General features: G+C 47.9%; 1 protein-coding gene across 10 annotated transcripts in view; it reads right to left on the reverse strand.

Moving 5' to 3' along the window:
• Positions 1–19,166, reverse strand: part of SLC15A4 (solute carrier family 15 member 4) — a 120,593-nt gene extending 101,427 nt beyond the window's left edge. For all 10 annotated transcript variants that reach the window (XR_009544325.1, XR_009544326.1, XM_060170311.1 and 7 more), the window contains exons 1-5: positions 18,632–19,166; positions 11,706–12,001; positions 9,139–9,307; positions 8,628–8,705; positions 7,750–7,918 (exon numbers count right to left, since the gene is read on the reverse strand). Coding sequence is in view for 8 of the 10 variants with exons in the window: in XM_060170311.1 (XP_060026294.1) it covers positions 7,750–7,918; positions 8,628–8,705; positions 9,139–9,307; positions 11,706–12,001; positions 18,632–19,156 (1,237 nt within the window). In the remaining 2 variants the exon portion in view is untranslated. The remainder of the gene's footprint in view (positions 1–7,749; positions 7,919–8,627; positions 8,706–9,138; positions 9,308–11,705; positions 12,002–18,631) is intronic.
• Positions 19,167–25,766: the final 6,600 nt, after the last annotated feature.

Raw genomic sequence — 25,766 nt, forward strand, 5'->3', positions numbered from 1 at the left:
GTCAGCCTGGTTGGAGCACCTTCAACGCACAGGATAAAGCACTGTGGGCTTCCTCTGCGTGGGCCGAGCTCCAGCCAGCCCAGGGCCACTGCCCTGAGACCGGAAGATCACTGCGCTGTGCTGGCCACCGACCCTCTAGCTGGAAGGGCTCCGTCCAATCCAAGAGCAGAGGGGGAAGCACCCACTCAGCCTGTTTTAAGGGAATAAATATTGAAGCTGGAGGAGACTCTTGTCCTCCACAGGAAAGGCAAGAGAAGCTTAAGACAGTGCATGTGTGTCTGTGTGTGTGTGTGTGTGTGTGTGTGTGTCTGCCTGTGTGTGCATGTGTTTGTGTCTGTGTGTGTGTGTGTCTCTGTGTGTGTGTGCGTCTCTGTGTGTGCACGTGTTTGCGTGTGTGCATATGTGTGTCTGCCTGTGTGCGCGTGTGTGTGTGTGTGCGCGCGCACGCGTGCGCGTGATAGGGCAGTACTGGTGGGGACTATACACGGATTTAGTACTTCTGCAAGGCCTGGCAGAGAACGGAAGTAGACTGTCGGACGGGATCTGTTCTGCACTCTTATTAGTTAGGAAAGCACGACTCCGTGAGGACTGGGGGTGAACAGGTAATGGAAATGAAGGGGCGCTGGCAAGGGGGACACAATAACGAGGGTCGAGCCCCAAGAGACAAGAATGTGAGAAATCACTGAAGCTCCTCTCTGGTGGGACCGATGGCCGGACAGCGCAGAGAACAGAGGCCGAGGGAGAGGGCGAGCGCTCCAGACGACGCAGGGGCTGCGCAGCCCGCAGAGCTCCTGATGGACGGGCCCAGGAGCACCGGCACAGACCAACGTAAGGGCCGAGGCTGGGAGAGCGCCACAGCCATCGACGGGCCAAACTCTTCAGTTAAAGACAAGGACTCACATCACGTCAAAACGAAAGAAAACCCAACGCTGCGGGCGAGGCAAGAACTAAAGCGTAAAGTGGCAAAGGTCTGAGTGAGGGAGAGGACGAGCAGAGTCACCGAGAAGGGAGGCGTGCCAACCACAGCGCACGGGCACCAAGAGAACACGCTGAAGGGCAGGCGCACGGCCCCGCGCCCGCAGCAAGCCCGGGAGAAGCAAGTCGGAGCCAGCAGCTGGGCAGAGACGGGGGTGCCGGCCTCAGCGACCGTCGGGGTGTGAGCTGGGCTTCCGCCGGGCCTTAGGGTCCCCGTGTGCGCCTCCCGCCACAGCGCTACTGCCCGAGGACGGCGCGTGCCCTCCCCAGGGACGACACAAGCCACAGACCTTCGTGAGTGAAACGTCGTCATCTGCTAGGAACGCAGCAAGGCTCTGAGACCCAGGAACCCTCTCGGTCCTCACCAGAGCGAGCAGATGGAAAGATGAGGCTTTGCCGGGCAACTGGTTGCATCGGAGGCCCAAGGGCAGACCCAGGTCCCGAACTTTATGGACACTTAACACCTGTGCCCTCACGGGGCTCCGTTCTAATGGGCCCCGCCCAGACCACAGCATCCCTGGACACAGGCCATCGCCGTGATCCTAGGCCCCTGGCAGCACTGGACTTCAGGGCTCTTGTTACAAGGGATCTGACCCACTCAGCTGACGGTAGGACAACCTGCGAGCCATCCTATGCGGCACCCCCACGAACGTTTTTAGAAAGTAACACTGGCCAAAACGGAAGCCTTGAAGTCCACGGTACAGAATTATAAAGCCAGGATCTTTCCCAACTCCTCAGTTAAAGCTTTTTCATTAACAAATGGATAAACAAAAGCATCAATTTTATGAAATGAAAAAAACTTCTGTAAAATTACTCTTAGATCAAAAAGAAAATAAAAAACATAGTTTCAATATTCGTAGGGAGAAAAAACACACTACAACAAATCAAAGTGCAAGAGACCTTGGTAAAGCAACAGTAACAGGCCAATTCATGCCATTACGTGGTTTTTACTGTTAAGCAAGAAAGAACAAAAAGACGTGAAGAATTTAACTCAAGAAATGAGAAGAAAAACCCCACAAAACAAACCAAAGGTAATAGAAATTAATATCTTAAATTCTCTACTTAGAAAACATAAAAACAATCAGATGATAAATTCAAGACAGACGTCTAAGGAAAAATTATAAAATACAGTCTTGGCAAGCCTAATAAAAAAAGAGCACATAAAAAAGGGAAACTAGAAATGAGGAAGGAAACACATCAGATTTAAAACACTATTTTTATCTCCACTCTAACAATTTTTCTAAAACTCAATAAATGATTTACTAGGGACATTAAAAAAATAAAAAGCTTAAGTGATTCAAGAAAAAACAAGATCTGTACAAAACTGAGAAAAAGGTGGAAAAGTTACATTTCCTTTCAGAGAGGATGTACTCATATGATTTTCTAGGCAAAGACTTGGAACTTCCTGGGAGCAGACAGATAATTCTCATCCTGTTAAAATACTCCCTGCCTTCAGAAATAGGGAGTTTGGACTTCCCTGGTGGCACAGTGGTTAAGAATCTGCCTGCCAATGCAGGGGACACAGGTTCGAGCCCTGGTCCGGGAAGATCCCACAGGCCATGGAACAACTAAGCCCGTGCACCACAACTACTGAGCCTGCGCTGTAGAGCCCGTGAGCCACAACTACTGAACCCACGTGCCACAACTACTGAGCCTGTGCTCTAGAGCCTGTGAGCCACAACTACTGAAGCCCATGCACCTAGAGCCCACGAGCCGCACCTAGAGCCCAAGTGCCACAACTACTGAAGCCCGTGCACCTAGAGTCTGTGCTCCACTACAAGACAAGCCACTGCAATGAGAAGCCCGCGCACCGCAATGAAGAGTAGCCCCCACTCGTCGCAACTACAGAAAGCCCACGCGCAGCAACAAAGACCCAGCATAGCCAAAAATAAATAAATTTATTTTTTTAAAAAAGAAAAGAAATAGGGAGTTTACCAACACCTTTTATGAAGCTGTATAACCCTGACACCAAACCAGACTGATATTGGTTAGAAAGAGACGCAAAGTCACTCAATAAAAGCAGATTATTGAGCAGACTGGAATTAGCAGATTCCAATCAGACCTTTTAACAAACAGGGTGTATTTTAGAAATTCAGTAACAGTTAAATACCAGATGTTAAAATAAATAAAAACCATGAGCAGCCAAAGGCAGGGAGGGGGTGGAGCAAGGAGGGCATGCAATCCTCCTGAAAACCAAACTAAGATATTTGAGAGAAACTCAACATCCACTTCTGCCAAAAAATACAAACTTGAAATAAAGCTTAGATATGTAACATCGTCAGGAATACGTATGCAAACTCAGAGGTGAGAGTGAACCTTCCACAGTGAGGGGCTGAAGGTGCGCTCATCGAAGTCAGGGATAAAGGGGGGCATCCGTCACCACCAGCAGCCTTGGAGAAAGCCGGGCCACCCTGCCAAACAAGGAGAGACACAAGGAGGCGTGGCAGGAAGGCAGGAAAACGGGACTCCCCGACGGCCCAGGGGTTAGAACTCAGCGCTCTCACTGCCCAGGCCGGGGTTCAGTCCCTGGTCGGGGAACTAAGGTCCCACAAGCCGGGCAGTGTGGCCTGAATAAACAATAAATACCTTCTTTTTATAAAGAAGGCAGGAAATGAAACTATGTTAATTTCAAGACGAGCAACCATCTGAAAATAATTCACTGAAACTCAGAATTTAAAAAATCTCCTAGGTGAGAAACCAAAATACATAAAAGCAGTTAGGAATAAACCTAACATAAAATGTACAGGACCTAAATGAAGAAGCATATAAGACTTCACAAGATGTCACAAACAAAATTAAAGGGAAAGTGAAAAAAATGGGAAAAAATATTCGTAAAATGAGATAAAATTCTGAGTAGTGACAATCTACACTCTATTACAAGAAAAACCCACAAGAAAACTGGTCACAACACACCAACTGTACACAGAATAGAATGTCTGACACATTTTGGGAAAAAATCTTAAGATCACTCATAGTACACATTAAAGATATAGAATGCTGTAACCCTTCAGATAAGAGAAGATTAACAGGACACAATAATCTGTGTGACAAGGGTACGGTGAGATCAGACTCGCATCGGCACGCTGCTCTGGCCCTTTCACACGAGATGAGCACACATGTGCGCACGTGTCAGGGTGTGCACACAGCACTGCTTCAAGTAGGACAGACTGGAATCAACCCTCATGTTTAATAAGAGGACTGGTTTTAAAAACTGATAGCACAGCCCAAAATGGAATATTACGTCGTTGTCAAAAACTATAATTTAAATTTGTAATTGACTTGGAAAAATGGTATGTATTATATATAGTACATAAAAATAGCTTATAAACTGTGAATAGTTTGTTCCATTTCTGTTGTTTAAAAAAGAACAATTTAGCTGTAATAAAATATTCTAGGAAGATATAAACACAGGTGTAGGCGTCATCACTGGATGGTAGGATTAGGAGTGAATTTAGGTCACCTCGCACTTCTATCTATGTATTTTTAACTTTTAAGGACCATGGATTGACTCTGTGATAAGTTTGTTTGTTTGTTTGTTTTTGCAGTACACGGGCCTCTCACCGGTGTGGTCTCTCACATTGCGGAGCACAGGCTCCAGATCCTCCCTGACCGAGGCCCGAACCCGCGTCCCCTGCCTCGGCAGGCGGACTCCCAACCACTGCGCCACCAGGGAAGCCCTGATAACAGTTTTTAAAAAGGTGCTGTAGACCAGTGGCTCTGAACTCCTTCCTAACGAAAGCTATGACCCAAGAAAAAGGCACTCAGATGATTCTGTCTCCATTCCAGGATGCTCTCCATGCCCTGAAGTCCGGGCACAGACTCCTGCCTAAAAACCGCTGTTGTAATAGGGCATCCACGGCACAGCCGAGTGGAAGAGCAGACCGTGAGGCACACGGATGGGTACCGTCAGCCTGGGATGACGGAAGGTAACTCTGTCATGTACACACATCAGACAAGGATGCAGTGATTACACTTCCAGGGATTCGAGAAGTAAAGCAATTTCACTGCAGTGATTACCGTACCGTGAAAACTAGAATCCTCGACACCCAACAACAAAGGATTGCACGTGAATGTTTGACACGGAGGAAGGATATTTTAGGTTTGTTTTTTTTATTAAAGCAGGTGACGAAGTATAAACGCACACACACATCACATCATACATAATTTTTCCCATGCACTTGCAGAATGGTGGTAGAGGATTTCCTTGGAAGCCCCTGGTGGAATTATGAGTGCGTAAATCTGTGTGTATGAGAGAGAGAGAGAAGGAAAAGGAGGAGGAAGGGGGAAATGAGGGGAGATGGCTCATCTGTATTTGGGGGATTTTTCTACCCCCCAATAGTAAGTAACAAGCGTAGCTTTTATTATATTTTTATGGTTTCCTTACACTTAGTATTCCTTAATCAGGCTCAAATCTGCTTACACATCAGTATCTCATTTTCGCAAAAACGCAGAAGGTGTGTGTGTATGTATGCAGAGACACACAAACGGGATTAGACAGATACACACCATCCCAGGAATGAGCATCTCTGGGGAAATTACAGTTGATTTTTATTTTCTCCTTTATGTTTCTAAGGTGCCCTTTTCTCCAGTGAGCATCTATGATGTCTGTAAATTAAGAACACACACAAGTCTTAAGGGGCAAGGAAATCTGACAAATTAACACACTTCTTTTTTTCTCAAGCAGACTAGAAGAAACCCCTTGGACATGCCTGATTCTCATCTAAGAAAATTTAAAGAAAGAATTATTACCGGCAGGGATGGTACTAAATGGAAGATCCTGATTTATCATGGTTGAATGTAGTAAGCTAAAAGGCAAAATAGTCTCTTTTCTATTAAAACTTTGGTTTGCTGTAATGATTTCAGGTCTGTATTCAAAGGTCATTAATGTTCCAATTAAATAATATTCACTGGAGCTGGAAATGAAACGGCATGAAACACCAGTTACTGCTTACATTAAATTTAATAAATTGTGCTTAAGTCCAGTTGCCAGGTATTTAAACTCTTTAAACCAGTGACCATTAAGCTCCTTCCCAACTTCTGGCCACTCAGCAAAGAGCGCCTCTTTAGGACGCCAGCCTCAGCGGTGTTTTCCGCGTGTAAGTGATCAATTCAGATGCTGAAGTTCAGAGCGGTCGTGGTCACACAGTGCAGAGCACCTGCCTCTCTGCAGGTGCCCGTGGCCACCTGACGACAGCCCGACCTGCTGAGCAGGAAGTGAACTGCCACACGGCCCGCACTTTTAAGACAGCACTGCCTGCCCCGCTGGACAACAGTCACCTGTCTGCTGTCGTTTCCCACGTAAACAGGCAAAGAAACCACCGGGAAGCCCCTGGGGTTCTCAGGGCAGCCCGGAGAAGCTATTCAGCCATAAATGAAACTGGAAGACAAGACGGTATTAGAGGAACCAAAGCCGGAGTCTGCTAGAAAATGCCTGGGGAACCAGCAGCCTCCCCTTTCCCACAGGGAGAGGACAAGGCCTCCTTTCCAAGGGGTGTGAATGGCTGGTCGTGGTACAGAGAGGGGGCTCCCCAGCCCAGGAAGAAGCCGGGCCCACGGCAGGCACTCAGGGCACCACCCCAGCACAGCGGCTCTGCCCATCACCGATTCTGCGGCACGAGACCTGCAATCAGAGCCCCGCTGTAATCCAGCTCTCGTCTGCTCTGGCTTACCTCCCCATGTGCACAGGACTGGAAGAGAAACGAATCACACAGCAAGCACACAGCAGAAACTTCATTCAGACACGCCCTCCCTTTAATTACCTATTTGATTAAGAAAAAACATAACTGTCTCCTAAGATGTCCCAGTGTCTGGAATATAGAATTCTTAAGCCTAGGGACTCATTTCTTTAAATCTATTGAGTACTATATCAATAGATAGTACTACATTTAGTACTGTGTTCACCCTGGCGAGAGTGGATGGAGGCTGCTGTGAAGCACTGTCGGAGAATATTAGATTCCATCTCAGCAGTGCTTAACATTATATTCCTCATAACAGATGACATATAGGTGATTCAGGAATATCAGCTTTTCTTGTCTTGTTATATAGGTAAGCTATCTCACCGTTCAATCATTTTCAAATATTAATGAAGGAAGAGCTCCAAAGCAAGGTGAGAAAGTCAGCAACAGCTCAGCTTTATCAGCACACGATATTTCAGCTTATGCTTCAGAATCTAAGAATTATGCAAACAGAATGGAGCCCCCAGAAGGTGCTGGAATACTCAGGCATTAGTTCTTAACCTCTTTCTTTTTTTTCTGGGGGATGGAGGCTGGTTACAAACCTGTATTTGATTTAAAAACAAAACAAAACGAAAAAACCTTTCTCTCCAGGAAGATGCACGTAAAATTTTACATAAAAGTGCAAAGGGTTCAGGGTATATAAAGCTGATTAATGGACCTGACATTAAGAATCACAGCTCTGAGGATTATTTAACACCTTTAATTTATGAAGTTTCATCTACACGGCAGTTAACAGTTGTCTAAAATCTAAATCACTAGGAGACAACAAGCCTTCTTTGATTCAACCCAAAAGTCACTTTCCAGAGCATTTCACTGGCTATAGTTCTAAAAAAAACAAACCAAAACAAAACAAAACCCAGACAAGTCCTTAGGAAAAAACCCTTAAGCTTCATAAATGAAAAACTAGAAAACGAACACCAGTCAGGGTTAGAATAACCCATATATGTTCTCTTTTGAAGTACACACACTTCCTGAGTGCCACGCGGCGTGTGGTCACGTTCCGTATCACCCACAGCCGGAACTGGAAACGGCTTCTCACCTGCTGCGAAGGCCGAGCACATCACAAAGAACATGCCCACCGCGATCCTTTTCAAGGACGATGGGAGCAGCCCGTTTCTTCTCAAGATGGGATCCACCAGTTTATCTTTCAAGGGAATTAACAGGAGGATGAGCACAGCATCGAACATGGTTAGCCAGGCTGCCGGAAACTGGAAGCGGGAAACACAGAAGACACCTGCTTATTTTTCTGCAGTGTCAGCAGTCACGTGTCTGACAACTAACATCTAAATGGGAAAAGCTTATTTCAAGAATAGTTCATCAGGGCTTCCCTGGTGGTGCAGTGGTTAAGAGTCCGCCTGCCGATGCAGGGGACACGGGTTCGTGCCCTGGTCTGGGAAGATTCCACATGCCGCGGAGCGGCTGGGCCCGTGAGCCGTGGCCGCTGAGCCTGCGCGTCCGGAGCCTGTGCTCCGCAACGGGAGAGGCCACAACAGTGAGAGGCCCGCGTACCGCAAAAAAAAAAAAAAAAAAAAAAAAAAAAAAAAAGTTCATTTGTACAAAGTATAATCTCCTAGGAAAATAGTCTGTCTCAAGACACTGGTACTGAGAAAAGGCTTCCACTTCTAAAGGGATTTGCGTTTGTTTTTCTGTGCTTTCTCGGGGGAAAGAAGAATCAAGTGAAATGTTAACATCAGGAGTCAACTTAATCTAGCAAAGGACATAACCAATGGGAAACAGTCTCAGAAATAAGCAAACATTCCATTTCAACATTCCATTCAAATTCCATTTCAACATTCAAGGAATGCTTTTAGTTCAAGCTAACTGCTGTCATTACAAAGTATCTACCATTGGTAGAAGGAATCCATTTGTCACGTAAACCCCCAAAGACAATTTTCAGATCATTTCAACTGTTCTCACCGTATGAGGATTGGTTGTAATACTGGAAATTTCTGGAATCTTCAAATGAAGACTTTGTAAAACATACGTCGTCTGCATCTGGGTGTAGAAAGCAGCTGTCATTACATGAGCACGGCTGTCACTCACTCGCAGCGTGCGCCCTCCCCCAGACTACACCGTGCTGAGACTTGCAACGCTCAGGTTTGAAAACACGGGTCAATTACTTGGTCACCATAAAAGTTGTCTGGAGATGAACTTTGAAAAAGAAGTAACCATTATCCCCATGAGAAACCATATTAAAAGGTGGGGTCTGGAAAAACAGAAGCATCCCCATTCTTAGCTTTGTTTTAAGGTTTTCAAAACATTTCAATCAGCAAAAAGGAGTCCGTAACTAAAAACAAGATTCCGAGATCCTGACGACTCGTGACAAAGAAAGCCAGGAACTCTGCGCACTTCAGTGATGGCCAGAACGAGTGCCGGGGGGGCGTTCATGGGGAGACAGAGGAAATGAAACCTGAATGTCACCACTCACTTGAAAATACACTGTCCAGTAAGGTATCAAAGCCAAGAAAACGGGGACAATCTTGACAAGGGCTTTCACATCTTCCACTTTATCTTCCGGGAATGGCCCTCCATGAGACATCTTACATGAATCAAACAGACTGTGTTTAGAAGATTGCTGAAAGACTCCAATGCCTTCACTTTGGGAAATAAAATGAAGGAATTAGTTTTCTTCCACCCCCAGAAATCAATTATTTGGTAACAAATTAAGTTTGGAGGTAGGAAACCAGCTTGCTGTGCTGAATTTGCTTCAACTCCATTCTGCTACCTACTAATGGTCCCAACCCAGTACAGCTACCTAGATTGTCCCTCAACACTGGGACACACGGACACAGCTGGCAGAAGGACTTCCTAGCCAGAGTGAGACTGCAGCCACCATCCTTTTCTTGAGACTAGGAGACATGGTAGGATCGCCCCTCACCGTCGGAAAGGTGGCTGACCTCACCCCCAGCGTTGTCACCCTGGCCACCAGCCCCACTGTGCTGAGGAAGGCCCGCAGTTTCATCCGAAGCTGATGACAACTACGTCGGCTGCATGACTGGGTGAGCATCTGAAAAAATTACTGTGCTGGACTGTTTGGATTTTAAATTAGGTCATTTATCAAACGTCAAGACTTGACGACCACACCGACTGTTACAAACCCGAGCTGCTTTACTATGACACCAGCGTGACTGGGAGGGAGGCTCTCAGGGAAGCCACCAGCTCTTCAGTGAAGGAAGAGCCGAGAGGGGAAGGGGCGATGCTTCTGGTGATGATGATAACTTGACGATGTGACCTTCCACAAAAGCATCCTCATCAGTTAGTTACCGTTAACCGGGCTCTTATTAGCTCACTGAGGCCTCACACTGATCCTATGAGAGGGGTCCTTTCCCACCCTTGTAAAGAAGGCTTTACGAGGTCATAAACCTGCCCAAGGTCATACAGCCCTAACCTGTGCGTAAGGAGAGCACAGCTGGAGAATTCTCTAGACCATCAACTTTTCTGCAAGCTGGTCCTTTTCTAATTGTGCCAAGGAAGACTTCAAAAACCAATCTAAAGGGAAAACAGATTCCTAAGTCCAAACTGACTTCGCCATGCCACGTGTGCATTAAAACCCAAGTGTCCACAAAGCAGTGGTGTTCTCTCGCAGAACTGTCTACCAGGTACCACCCACACAGACACACCGAAAATTTAACAATATATTTTGCTAATGGCATTCAATCTGTAGCCTAAACATCTAGGATCTGAAACCCTGCTTCTGCCTAATTAAAATGAGGCCCCGGTAAAGCACTACTGCTTGCTGCTGAGGCAATGAGGCTTCAACTGTTAAAAATTCTTTAGTGTGGTCCCACCAGCTGCAGTTTTGAATTATGAGTCTGAATGCCACACTGACCCACTAGAATTCCAGGGCACTGGGGTGGTTAGCTGTGCCGGAATTCCGCATGGGGACAGCTGAAGCAACTAGAGACGTTTAGCCGGGAGCGAAGGGGCAGGGCCATAGAGCTGCTTTGGTACGGGTACATCAGACAGCTGTTATGGCTCCAAGGACATAAATTAGACACACGCAGACAAGCCATGAGGGGGCAGACAGACGCAGGGTCGGCCTGCAGAAGGTTCCTGCAGGACGTCAACCTCCCACTCAGGGACTGAGCGCCCATCTCAACACCAGCCTTGATCAAAATATTCCGAGAGGCTCAACTCCAAAGGGTCCTGGGGACTTTTCTGGGGGGATGGACATACTCTGTATCCTGAATGCACTCTGGTTACATGATGGAATCTGTCACAATTCCCAGAACTGTACAGGCAAAAGGGACGTATTTTACTACAGGTTGTTGTTATATCAAAAAGTAACAACACAAAAATTCTGAAGTCTCTTTTTGAGCTAAGTTCTGGACTTTTCTTCATTAATCTGCATCTAGGGTGACTGACGTTCCGCCACAGTTTGCCCAGGACTCCCCGGGCCCCGGGACTCTGGGCTTTAAGACCTCAGGTCATGGGCATATGGTGCTAAAACCGGGAAGTCCCCTGCAAAGGGGATGACGGAGTTACCCTACCTGCATCTCAGTTCTGCTTTCCTGCCCTTCTCAAAGAGCGGCTGCAGTGACCCCTGGGGGACGGGCCACGGGGACCCGCACAGCAGCTTCCTGCTTAAGGAGCACAGACAGGCAGCGACCAAGTAAGCGACTGCTTGGTTTCTCATTCAAAGGAATGCATCAAGTGGTACACTGACTCTTCGATGCCCTTGGCAAGGTTCTGTCTTTTATCACCTTTACACGACTGCGTAGTCGGGAACCTCCATCTTACACCAGCAGCGGGAGGAAGGCCAACGTGCAGGTCAGAAATGAAAAGCACGAGCCCAGGAGGGAGGCCGCCGGTCTGTCTTTAAGATGGAGACAAAGTACCTCACACCCGCCTCCTGCAGCTGGCGTGAGACATTGCAACCTCAGCCCCGTGTCCCCCTCCACGGTGAGCACAGGACAGACATAAGTCAGCACTTTATTTATGACAGTTGGTAAGTCACGTGGAAAACTGAGCCTGTGATGAGAATAAAGTGCTCACCCACTAGGACTGCGTTCCCTGATTTGCTTCTGGGGGCAGCACGAATACACCAGGATCCTGAACACGTCAGTGAAGGCGCTGCCATCGGGCGGCTTGGTGATGAAGAAGGTCTGGCCGCAGAGGAAGGCCACGAAAGCCACTCCGATGCAGACAGCGGGGATGGTGTAGCCGGTGACAAAGCTCACGTTCTGCTGAATGTAGGCAATGCCCCCCAGAGAAACGATTGCTCCCAGATTAATGCTCCAATAAAACCAATTAAAAAATCTTCTCGTGGCTTCTGGACCGCGATCTTTAACCTAAAATAACCGGGAGGAAAGAGACTTAAAAACGTGTGATCATCCTCAAGGATGAAAAACATATACGATGTTTTCATATATTACTATATCTTTATATCAATTACTGTTGTCACCACAGCCTTTAAGAGAGGCAGCACATGGGAATTCCCTGGCGGTCCAGTGGTTAGAACTCTGCACTTTCACTGCCCGGGCCCAGGTTCCATCCCTGGTCGGGGAACTAAGATCCCACAAGACGCAGCCAAAAAGTCCAGAAATGTAGCCAATCAATCAAAATGGTGTTTACAGATACAACCTGACAAAAAAAATGTATCTTTTATGCTTTTAATTACTGCAGATTCTGGGTAGTGTTTCTCTTAACTCTACTTAGATCCAACAAATCCTAGAGAGTTTCTCCAAGTATCTCCCGTGGACCACCTGCTTTGGAAACGCCTGGCATGCTCCTTAAAAATACAGATTCACAGGACCCACGTTCCAGGACTACCCACTCACCATCTCTGGGGTTGGGGCCCAGGAATCTGCATTTTAAACAACTTTCCAGAGGACTTCTACTCACAGCCATATAGCTCCACGCCTTGATAAATCTGGAACAAGGGGAAAATTACAGACAAACTAAAACCGCATGCTATTTTTAGACCAGGAAGCCTCTCAATGGAATCAGGAGAAGTTCTGATAAGGACAGAGATCCCTGGAAGGCGCAAAAATCACTGATTTCCTCAACGCAGACAAACACAAGCACCAGGGAACACAAGCGAGTTCTAGGTGTGCACTGTCCACAAGACCTGCCCAGCCGGAGCCCGTCCTGGCAGGGACAGTCCGTGTGGGGTGGGCACCCCGTGACGTCCCTCCGAGGATGGCTTCTCACATCTGCGTGGACACCACGAGAATGTGCTCTGCACCAGCCAGAGTCATTCCTAGCCAGTTTCACCTCATAAAAGGTTTAAACAAACTTTATTAGCTAAAGGCTGACAATGGACCGTGTACAAAGACTGTCAGGTGTTGCTGTGTTGGGAACTTCTGTTGTCTCGTCCTTAAGTTACAGGTTGTGAAAAGGCTGGACAATTCCTGGTCCAGTAACAGATCTGAATTCTGATCCACAGAGCAATCTCCTTTCCTAAGTAAGAGAGGAGGTTTTCAATGGGGGCCTAAACAACCAGTTGTGATGCACAGAAACTACCTTTTTAGCAGTCATATTATGCAATATGACACTTTAACCTCTACTTTTTAAGATCAAAGTACAGGTGTAAATATATAGTCAAAATCGTTTGTTCCTCCAAAAATATTTAATCCAAAATGATTAAACATGGATATTGTGATAACAAATAATATGCCTGAAGTAATTATCTGGTAACCCCCGTCTCAAACTGAAAATCTGAGTTTTAAATAAGCCGCAGCAGGAGGAGGAGCTTAAACTTGGCCCCCGCACGTCAGAAGGGAGCAGAGGTCCTGGACCAAACACTGGCATGATCACTGAATAAACGATCTGTACGGAGGATGCCTTACATTTATTTCTAAGACAGCTCTCCGTGAGAACACAACGCGTTTATTTTTTTTTTTATCATTTTTGGCTGTGCCATGCCGCTTACAGGATCTTACTACCCCGACGAGGGATCGAACCCGGGCCCCCGGGCAGTGGAAGCGCGGAGTCCTAACCACTGGAGCGCCAGGGAAGTCCCCACAGTGCGTTTAAATGTCACAAAAATGGACTCAAATATTCATGCTATCCTGGAAACAGACCAGAGGGAAGAAAAAACTGTAAGCAGACACGGTTACAAAGAAAATTTAACTAAAGATATAAAAACAAGTAATTAGGGTGGGGGGCAAGCTTAAAAGGGAGCCAGTAAACATAATATCTAAAGTTAATGCAGAGGCTTCCCTGGTGGCGCAGTGGTTGAGAATCCGCCTACCGATGCAGGGGACATGGGTTCGAGCCCTGGTCCAGGAAGATCCCACATGCCGCGGAGCAACTAAGCCTGTGTGCCACAATTACTGAGCCTGTGCTCTAGAGCCCATGAGCCACAACTACTGAGCCCGTGCTCTAGAGCCCATGAGCCACAACTACTGAGCCCACGTGCCACAACTACTAAGCCTGTGCTCTAGAGCCTGTGAGCCACAACTACTGAGCCCGTGCTCTAGAGCCTGCGAGCCACAACTAATGATGCCCGTGCGCCTAGAGCCTGCGAGCCACAACTACTGAGCCCACGTGCCACAACTACTAAGCCCGTGCTCTAGAGCCTGCGAGCCACAACTGCTGAGCCCGCATGTCACAACTACTGAAGCCCGTGAGCCTGGAGCCCGTGTTCCACAGCGGGAGAGGCCACCGCAGTGAGAGGACCGCGCACCGCAACGAAGAGTAGCCCCCGCTCGCCGCAGCTAGAGAAAGCCCATGCGCAGCAACGAAGACCCAACGCAGCCAAAAATAAATAAATTTAAAAAAAATTTTTTTAAAAAAAGCAGACAATATATGTTTTAACTGAACTATATATCGGCCCTTCCCAGTATCTACAGTGGCACAGCATACATCCTGGTAAACTTGACAGTTGACTTATTTGAACTTCCAAGTGTAATTCGCTAAAATTACTTCAGGAACCTAAGCCTATCACTAGACCCTAAATAACCACATAGCAGTAATTTTCTTACAGGAGCCTGCTGGCTCCTATAAACCGCAAGTCACATGCCTCCATGCCCTGGACTGACACCCGCACTTCATGTGGGTCACATTACGTCACCATCTGTACACCTGCCTCCAGCCCTACCCGACCAAGGGTAAACGGGACCATCATATGACCGGTCAAAAGACACTGCTGCGGTCAACTCAGAGAAGTGCAGCTAAAGGAACAGGATCCTGGGGAGTGAGTCAGACAGTTGGCTGATTTGGAAAAATTCCTTTAAACACATAACAGCGCAACTCTTTTTTTCCCCTCTAGAAAAAATGTATCTTTGCTCTCTTTGTCTGTAAAAAAGAGTTCTTTCAGTTCACTCGTTCAACTACAGGAGCCATCCATTTAGAATGACTGTGACCTTTGAGGAAGGTTAATCCCTCGGGGGAAAAGACGGGGCTGACATGATTTACATCAGCATCACCCCTGGCCTCTGGTGTGCATCTTCCTTCAAAAGTCAGCTAAGGTCTCCTTCTCAGGGCTGCACAGCATGACCCCATTCATCTCTCACTCAGAGGGCCTCCTAGAGGCCCTGTATCGCAGACAAAGGCGTCAGTGATAGAGAAGCATAAAGGTACCTTCAAAGTATTACTCAGCCATAAAAAAGAATGAAGTAGTGCCATTTGCAGCAACATGGATGGACCTAGAGATGATCATACAAAGCGAAGTCAGACAGAGAAAGACAAATACCATATGACATCACTTATATGTGGAATCTAAAATATGACACAAATGAACTTATTTCCAAAACAGACTCACAGACATAGAAAACAATCTTATGGTTACCAAAGGGGAAAGCTGGGGGAGGGATAAATTGGGAACTTGGGATTAATAGGTAACACACTACTATATATAAAATAACCAACAAGGTCCTACTGTGTAGCACAGGGAACTATATTCAATACCTTGTATAACCTATAAAGAGAGAGAATCTGAAAAAGAATATATAAATGTATAATCCCGCAAGCTGTGCGGCACCTCTGGGGGACGCCTCTCAAATCCCCTTCAAAGACCAGCAAGCACCTGGCACAGAGCAAGCACCTTGGCTGAAGGGTACTAATATTTTCCTTTTACATGTTTTTTTCACCGAGATACAATTCTCATAATAAAAAATTCACCCTGTTGAAATGTACCACTCAGTGGTTTTCGGTCTGTTCACAGATGTGCAACCATCTCCTCTATCCAATTCCACATTTCTTGTCTCACCAAAAAGAAACTTCCTCTTACAGTAGCTTCCCTTTCCCTTCTCCTGACTCCTGGCAACCACTAACCTCCTCGTCTTTGTGGACCTGTCTATTCTGGACATCTCATGTAAATGGAATCACGTAACATGCCGTGTTTTGTGCCTGGCATCTTTCAGGGACATGATGTTTTCAAGGTGCATCCACGTTGAAGAAAGTACTTCATCCCTTTTTACTGCTGAAGGATATTTCACTGTACGGAGAGAGCACACGTGCTTTATCCACCCATCAGTTGATGGACATCTCCTTAACTTTTTAGTAAAAAAAATTTTAAACATACAGAAAAGTTGAAAGAATAGTAAAGCATACACTTCTACAGTCTTCATTTACAGCCTGAGTTCTTTTTCTGTATAGATATGAAATACTCTTTGGGCTGAACCATTTAAAAATAAGTTACAGCATCATTATTTCACCCCGAAGATTTCATCATGAATCTCCTAAGAATAAGGCCATTCTTCTACATAACACAAACCATTATCACACCTAAGAAAATTAACACCAATGCAACTTTATCTAATATGTGGTCTATAATCAAGTTATCACAATCGTCCCAATAAATGGCTTTTAGAAAAGCTGGGCTCCAATCATGAAGCACATGTTGTGTTTGGCTGTGAAGTCTCTCTGATATCCTTAAATATAGAGTGGCTCTCCTTTGTCCATGGCAGTGTCACGTTAGAGAAGATGAGGTCAGTTCTCTTGCAGAAGAGCACATTTCTTTTTAAGGTCCACATCTAATTACACATCAAAAGAGCGCAAATTCTGTCGTGCCTTCTAGAGAACCTCTACAGAACCACTCATTCTTTTCAGGAATATTAATCCCTCGTCTATTATCTACTGGAAAGCAGGAATTTTTAAGTCAGACTTTCCGGGTTTAAACCCAGCTCCTCCACTCACGTGCTGTGCACCTGGGTAGGTCAAACCGCCCGAGCCTCCGTTTACTGTAAAACAGGGACAATTCGGGATATAAATTGTTGCAAGGTGTTAGATAAGATCGCATAGGAAGAGCGCTCGGTACAGTACGGGGCACAACCTAAACACTCAGGGCGCACTTTAGTCCTGCGGCCTGGTCTTTAAAGATGGGTAATCCCAGTCCTGTGCCTTCGCGGTTGGCCTGTGAACTGCCGGCACCCCAAAGGCCAAAGCCGTCACAGAATGCCCATCTCAGTTAAAGGACACATTAAGAAATCAGACCTGCACCTAAACCCTGGCTTGACCACTCACTACCTATAGGACAACAAAAGAAATAAACCTTTTTGCACCTCCATTTTCTCATTTAAAACATGGGTATGAGATTCACATGAGATTCAGATGAGTTCACGTATGGAAACCACATTCCACGGTGCAGAGAAGGAAGTGAAGAATTCAGGACATTAGGCAACTAGTATTTCCAACATCATTATAAGGCGTTGCCTTTCACAGGGGTGATTAAAGTTCAGATGCAGAGGCCAGGCTCTTGCACCCTGGCTCAGTCACGTACTAGCTCTGTATCACTGGGCAAATGATTTAACCTCTCAAGCCCCAGTTTCCTCATCTGTAAAATGGGCACGGTAACAGCAGAGGAGTCCTACGAACTCTGACAAAGTACTCGGCACGCGGCCTGATGCACAGTAAGCCCTCCGTAAATGTTCGCAATCACATGGCTACTTAGCGCAAAAACCCAGGAGTTATCTTCCCTGTTGCTTGCATAAGATCCACCAGCAACCCTGGCCCCTCTACCTCCATAACTTATCCTGAATCGACCACTTCACTCCGTGTCCACTGCCCCCGTCCTCGTCCAAACCTCTCCTCTCTCACCTGGCCAGTGAAACAGACTCCTACCTGATCTGTCTGCTGTCAGCACTTCCCATACAACCTAGTCTCTATACCCGACATCCGCAAACTGTTTCTGTGAAGGGGCAGGGTGTAAATAGTTTAAGTTTTAAGTGACGTTCAGTCTGTCACCACTACTTGATTCTGCTACCGTACTGTGAAAGCAGCCACAGCATATGTGACCAGGAAGGTGCAGGGCTGTGTTCCAATAAAGCTTTATTTGTGGAAGCTGAAATTTGAGTTTCCTATCATTTTCATTTGCCACAAAAATATTCTTTTTACTTTTTTCCTATCGTTCAAAAAACTAAGTACCAGTCATATTCTTAGCTTGTGGGCCCTCCAAAAACAGGAAGTAGACCAGATTTGGCTGGCAGGCCACAGCTGCCAGGCCCACGCCCTACAGAGACTGAATTTTTTAGAAACATACATCAGATCACATTACCCCCTGCTCACACCCCCCAAAAAGGCTCCCTACTGTATTCAAAACAGACCTCAAACTCTTTACAAAGCTTCACATCACGAAGCACCTGCCTGCCACCCCTGTTCCCACTTCTTCTTTTGTTTGAAACATACTTGTCGCATAACCTGCCAGAAGTTTAAGGCGTACAGTACGTACAGACTTGGTACACTGATGTGTTCTGTACTGCAACACGACTGCCACGGTAGCTGCAACATCCCTCTCTTCTGGCCCCAGGGCCTTTGCACTTGCAGAGGCCCAGTCCAGAAACCGCTCTGCTCTCCCCCAGGTCTCAACTCCTAAAGCCCCCCCCCCAACTCCTAAAGGCCCCCTCCTAAAGGAAGGAGGCCCCTCGGTCTGCAGCCCCCGCGCGCCAGCGCCCACCCTGCGCGGTCCCCCACGGTACTTGGGTTTCCTGGTCCGCGGGCGACCCCGCCCCCTCGCCCCACACCTGCGCGGCCCTCACCTGGTCGGCGCCGAAGGGCGTGATGTTGGCCTTGACGGCGCCCACGCCCAGGCCCACGAGCGCGAGCGCTGACAGCGCGGCGGGCGCGCAGTAGCGGTCAGGCGCGTCGGCACACGGCTGCGCCGAGCAGTTGCGGAGGCGCGTGGGGCGGAGGGCCCCGCAGAGCGCCGTGCGAGTGGCAGGCGCGGCCAGCAGCGGGAAGGCCAGCATGCCGAGTAAGTAGAGCGCCAGGCTGAGCAGGATGGCGCGCGCCCGGCCGAGTCGCGCGTCGGCGAGCCAGCCCCCGAACGGCGACACCAGGTAGGTGAGGCCCATGAAGAGCAGCAGCGCCTGGCTGGCCTGCGCGCCCTCCCAGCCGAACGCCGTGCCGTTGAGGAACAGCACCAGGTTGGCCGTGACGCCGTAGAAGGCGGCGCGCTCCAGCAGCTCCGTCAGCAGCACGGCCGCGCACGCCGCGCGCCGGCCCTCGAACGCCGGCCGCCGCGCACCCAGCAGCGGCGTCCGCTCGTCGCCTGCGCCCGCCATGAGCCCCACAGCTCACCAGCCGCTCCACTGCGCTGGGCTCAGCACGGCTCTGCCGCCGCCGCCGCCCTTCTCGCGATACTAGGCTCGCCAGCCTTCTCGGCCCGCCCCGCGAGCGTCCCTATTGGGCGAGCCCGCCGTGTCGCCCGCCGGGACTTCCGGTTCCGCCCCGGAAGCCTGCCCGGGCGGGAGATTTGCTTCTGCTAGCGGTGGTGCCGGAGGGCAGGAGTGTGACCGCAGAGAGGTTTTTAAAAGTGAAATCAGAGGCAGGCCCTCCGAGGTTCCGAACCCAGACTTTTTACGGAGGCTTCAGCCTCTGCCTGCCCTCCAGGCTGGTTCGCTCAGGCTGGCCCCTGCTCCCGCGCCCGGCCTCCTGCCTCCCTGCCCTGGGACCAGGTTTCTCTGTTGACATTGGGAGCAGAGCGTTCTTTGTGGCGTGCGTTCTGTGCATTGTAGGATGGGTAACGGCATCCCTGGCCTCTACTGCACTATGGCTGTGCCACCCCGCTCCCCAGTTGTGACAATCAAATCTGTCTCCAGACGTTCCCAAATGACCCGCGGTGGAGCAAAGTCGCCTGCACTGAGAACCACCACCTGACAACAAGCTCAGAGCCTTGTTTCCTTGTCGCATGGCTGACCTCCTGTTTTCCTTCAGCCCTCAACTGGAGTGGTGACTCCTTGTAAGCATTTCTTGACCAGCCCTTCTAAAGTGGATCCCACGCCCATCCCCTTACCCTGTTTTAGTTTCCCCCATGGTAACTGCCACGTTTTTTGTTTATTCCTTTGTCCCCAGCTTGTACATGGTCCCCACAATGATGAGCTCCATGGTGGCAGGGTTCTTGTGTCTCTTGTGCCTCACCATGCCCTCCAGCGCCTACACCAGTGTGGGACGTTACACCAGAGTGGAGCGGAAGAGTGTTCTCCAGAAACGGCCTCCAGCATGGCTTCAGAAATTGGGACCCAGGACTGTCATAATTCAGTTCATCTGAGACCATTTCTTCTTCTTCCTCCACCCTTAACTCCAGCTAAAACCAGGATGGAGCAATTGCCTAGGAAGTGGGCTTGCTGGTAAGTCATCTGGGTAAGTAGTCCTTCCTAAAAGGCTTGAAGTAGCATGCATTAACTTTATTTTTCAAAATGTCTGACATCTTGACTGTTGCCTAGCAAGCTGGTGGCACACAGTGGGCAGTAGATACATATTTAATGAGAGAATAATCAGATGCCAAGATAGGACTTGTCCCGCCCTTTCCATTAGTGCTAATCATCTTCAGCTGTCAGCTCAAATGTCACTTTCCTGATCTTCCCCGACTAGAACAGATCCCCCTTTTATATGTCATTAGAGCACAGTGTACGTTTTTCTTACACCACACCCATTATAGTTTATAATTATTTATTTTGTGAAGCTGTTTAGTAGCTGTCTTCAAAGCTAGGAGGGATGAGATTTTGTTTGTTTTGTCCGCTACTATATTCCTAGAATCTAGGACAGCACTCGCCAGTGGTAGATATGTGTGGAATTAACTGAATAAATGAATAACTGAATGTTTGTTGAATTGTAAATGGTGCCGGAAGAACGTCTTACGTTCACCTAATTTTTTTTGAGACTCTCGTGACGTTCTACAGCATGTATTAGTATCCTAATTTCGCTAGTGGAAAAAGCAAACCCCTCAAGATTCCGGTCTAGGATCACACATCTCGTAGGCATTAGAATTCAGACTTGAGTTAAAAGGCTCAAAACTAATTCCTAGTCCAGTGCTTCTTCTACACCCCAGCTGGTACATACGTCAAAAACTATGAGTGTCTGTTTTAAGACTGATGGCATGATACGCTCAGGCAAAGAGCAGAATAACGTTAAACGTGGAATGAAAATAAAGCCATTCAGCTTGAAGCCTGTGGTGACTTAGTGGTGACGCTCTGCCCCAAACAGATGGGCCATTTTGGATGACAGCAAGCTAACCCAGTTGGGTTGTCTTGTTTAAGAAGGATAAAGCCAGGTGAAAGGGGGCTGGGAGGTGGGAGGCGGCAGTTACAGAGCTTAGGATGTGCACCCAGGACTCGTGAGCACTTGTTGCTGGTCCGCGGGAGGTCTGCTATGCACCCCAATCTGGGTACCCAGAGGCTGCAAAACAAATCCAGCGGGCAGAAATGTTTTCATTTGGTTGCGATGTTTAAAAGAAGCGAACCAAGACCATATAATTCAAGATTCCATTTCTATGAAGTGTCCGGAGTAGGCAACTCTGTAGGGACAGAATGCAGACTGGTGTGTGATTGCCAGTGCTGGGGGGGAAGGGAAGATTGGGGAGTAACCGCTAAAAGGTGTGGCGTTTCTTTTTGTAGTAATGAAATGTTCTGAAATCGTGGTGATAGTTGCACAACTCTGTGAATATACTAAAAACCACTGAATTGTACACTTTAAATGGATGAACTGTACGGTATGTGAATTACATTTCAATAATGCTGTTACCAAAAAAAAAAAAAAGTGAGCCAACAGTTAAAAATTGGGAGGTTTCGGGCTTCCCTGGTGGCGCAGTGGTTGAGAGTCCGCCTGCTGATGCAGGGGACACGGGTTCGTGCCCTGGTCTGGGAAGATCCCACATGCCGCAGAGCGGCTGGGCCCGTGAGCCATGGCCGCTGAGCCTGCGCGTCCGGAGCCTGTGCTCCACAATGGGAGAGGCCACAACAGTGAGAGGCCCGCATACCGCAAAAAAAAAAAAAAAAAGGGAGGTTTCACATATAAATTTGGATGCCCTGCTGCTCTTGAAAAAGCAGACGGGAGCCCTGGCAACACTGGGACGTGCGACTGCCTGTGACACTAGTGACCACCTCCCGCCCCTGCATGAACCACGCCTCTGGTATTTGTGCCTTTACGCATTCTTTGCAGGTCACAGTGCCAAAGGGCTGAGACTGTGACCTGCTTTGGTGAAGAGACTGTGGCAGAAGCGTCCCTGAGCCAGGTCTGAGCGTAAACCTTAAGAATTTCTTTTGTGCCTTGGGAGCCCTGAACCAGCTACCTTGCTGGGGAGACCGCGTGTTGGGGGAGATCCTGCAGCTACATGGAGAAGGGGTCCTGGTGCCTCAGCCTCCCAGCCCACCTTCCCGATGAAGGAAGACACACAAGTAACCACCAGCAAGACCAACGGGACAAACTGCCCACCTGAGCCTCCACCCAGCTCGCAGAATTAACAGATGCAGGTGAACAAATTAAATATTGTCATGTTAAGCTGCTAAGTTCTGGGGAGGTTAGTTAGGCAGCATCAGGTCATGAAAACACGCCTGCCTTCCCCCAGAGCCATGATCTGCTGACACCAGGTACCTGCCCCTACCTTTAGACGGGGCACCAACTGTCTGGCTTACGCAGATCCTCCCAACTCTCTGTTGTCTTATTTTTCTCCCAGTAGAGAAATTATTCCCCATATCTGCACTGTCCACTGCCCAACTTAAATTCATTCAAATTTCATACAGTGAAATACTTTGTTTCTCAAATCATACCAGCCACATTTCAAGTGCTCAGTGGACCCAGGTGACCAGGGGCTGCCATATCGGACAGCACAGTACTGATCACTCCACCGCTACAGAGACTTCTGCTGGACAGCCCTGCTCTATATTAAGGTGCAGTGGGCCCGATTGGCTCCTTGTCACCAACATCCACACCCTTTTTCTCCCTGCTCCCCACCAGCTACCCATAGAGCTCAGAAGAAACTAGCTTCATCCTTGTATCTGGATCTGGCTAGTCAACACCAGTGCTATGTCTCTAACGCGTCTTCACAGTGTTCAGAAACCCGGACTCTAGCCATTCTGGATGTGAATTTCCCCTGGGGCCCAGGAGTAGACAAGTGACATAGATGGGCCCAGCCAGCCTGAAGGAAAGGACCCCAGTGACTGCGAGAGAGATACACCCTTCCAGACCAGGCGTGATTTAGGACGCCCATAGCCCTAGTTGCCGGGGCGGGGGGGCGCGGGGAGCTATTTCACAATCATGTGATATACCAGCGTAGGATGAAGCCAGCTGTGTGGATAGCACAGTAAAGAATCAGAGGGCTTCCCTAGTGGTGCAGTGGTTGAGAGTCCACCTGCGATGCAGAGGACACAGGTTCGTGCCCCGGTCCGGGAAGATCCCACATGCTGCGGAGCAGCTGGGCCCGTGAGCCATGGCCGCTGAGCCTGCGTGTCTGGAGCCTGTGCTCCGCAACGGGAGAGGCCACAAGAGGCCACAACGGTGAGAGGCCCGCATACCGCAAAAAAAAAAAAAAGAATCAGAGAGATGTCACATAACAAAAGATAGTAAATTTGACATTGTTTAAGCCACTGTGTTGGATTTTCTGTTATGTGTAGCCCCAAACCACCTATTGTGATTCGATCAAAAAGTGGGAAAATAAAAATATAAGGGGAGGGCAGCCTGATATTTCTCCCTACACACACAGCCCAATTCGCTCTTAGAGTTTTCTCTCAGAAAACCGCTCTCAGGCTCTAGAGACCAGGCTTCAGTAGTTGTGGCATGTGGGCTCAGTAGTTGTGGCTTGCAGGCTCTAGAGCGCAGGCTCAGTAGTTGCGGCTCGTGGGCTCAGTAGTTGTGGCTTGTGGGCTCTAGAGCGCAGGCTCAGTAGTTGTGGCACTCGGGCTCAGTAATTGTGGCTCACGGGCTCTAGAGCGCAGGCTCAGTAGTTGTGGCTCATTGGCTTACTTGCTCCGCAGCATGTGGGATCTTCCCGGACCAGGGCTCGAACCCGTGTCCCCTGCATCGGCAGGCGGATTCGTAACCACAGCGCCACCAGGGAAGCCCTCTTAGAGTTTTTTGCCTGGTCCCTGTGATCAGTGAGCTTGCAGCCTGTGTACTAAGCCCCAAGAATTGAATACTTAAAAGAACTGATAGTTGATGTACGTTGAGTGTCACCACTTTGTTGGGTATACTTGTGATACACCCCCTGTTCCTGAAAGTAGTTGTGTGAGTCTCTCCCATGCACCTAAAATAATCAAGTAAATAAAAGACTTAACTCACACAGCAGGCGTCCAGGGATAGGTGACACCGTCTTATCAAGTTTTACTGGCGGCCTCTTTGCCTCCAGGGCCCTCTGGGAAAGAGGACCTTACCGCAGGTATGCTTGTGGTGTGGACTAGAATTGGAAATGCACCGTTTGCTCAAAACCCAGGGCCCTTCCTTCTCCGCCGTCACCCTGTCCCCTATGCCTTTCTCAGAGCAGAACTCAGAGAAGATGCTCTCTGATGGGAGGTATTCAGAAACCACCCAAGGTTGAGGACATTTCAGGGGCTGCCCAATTTCTCTTTTTTCATGATATTTCTGCTTCTCATTTCACATCTGCATGGCCCAGCCCTTGCGACCAGACAGTGGCATGTGCCTACTCACAGTTTCAGCTTCCTCAAAATGCTGGTTTACAGATAGTCATCATGGATTTTCTCCACCTCCACACATCACTCGCTCGATCCACAAACGGCTGAACACCTTCCCCACACGTCGTGACGGCTCATTGTTGGCGCTCACGGCCAGTGCTTCTGCTTTTCTGTGTCCCAGTTCCCTGCAGAGGGACTTAAGCCCAGCTCACCTTTGTGCATCAGGCCATGGCATAGGTCATTAGCTAAGGTCGCAGGCCATGTCATCGGTCTTTCAACTCTCCTCAGGTATGGAAAGTTGTCAGAAATTCTATTTATCGCAGGGAGTCCCTATTGCAATAGTTCTGTCTGGCTGGGGATAATCTAGGTAGAAGCAGAAAGTAGAAGGACTAAAAACGGAGCCAACCAATGGAATGGAATCAAGTCTTGTTTTCTGGAGCCCAAAGCAAAGCCATACCAACCTGCCTTTGTGAGAATGAATTCAGCTTTCAGGATGACCTGTGTTTTATTTTTACAGAAGACGTGAGAGCATGTGACCAGGAAGATGGGTTTTGATTTGACTTTTTTGAAGCACTCGCTTTATTTGACCTTTGGAGTAGCAACCTCTGCTTCTTGGGTTCTTTTCCCTCCTGGGTTTTAAAGACCTACAAGACATCTGCCAAAGTCGGGCATTCACAGATAAAAAAAGGGAGGTATAAGAGGGAGTGAGAGAGTTAAGTGAAAGAAAGTGAACTTCTGTTTCTTCCTATTTGAAGTACAAGATGTGAACAGATGTGGGACCACGCCTAACCATTCTCTTTTAACTACCACTTTAAAAAAATTCCTTATAAATATCTTAATTTATGTTGCAATCATAAAATAGATAATTGGTACTTACAAGTGTATTTATTTTGAAAATTAGGCCTTACAGGAAAGATCAGTGGAGATGAATCCAAAGGATAAAAATTGAAGCACATACATAAAATAATTCATCATGTGATAATTAAAGGCATTTCCAAACCCATGGGGAAAAGAATGGATTATTCAATAAATTCTGTTGGAAGAAAGTAAATGTGGGGAAAATTGGCTTCACATATGGTACTGACATAAATTCCAGACGGATAAAATATTATCATGGACAAATCGAAAAGATAAAAGCGTTAAGAGAAAACTGGGCAAATATAAAATCTCAGGAGGGGAATGCTTTTCTAAGTCTAACACTAAAGCCATAAAGGAAAAGTTAATTGATTTGACTCCATGAAGGTATAAAACTTATCTGTAAAAAAGAAAA

This window comes from Lagenorhynchus albirostris, chromosome 14 (genome assembly GCF_949774975.1).
Source record: "Lagenorhynchus albirostris chromosome 14, mLagAlb1.1, whole genome shotgun sequence".
In the NCBI taxonomy this organism is placed as follows: Eukaryota; Metazoa; Chordata; class Mammalia; order Artiodactyla; family Delphinidae; genus Lagenorhynchus; species Lagenorhynchus albirostris.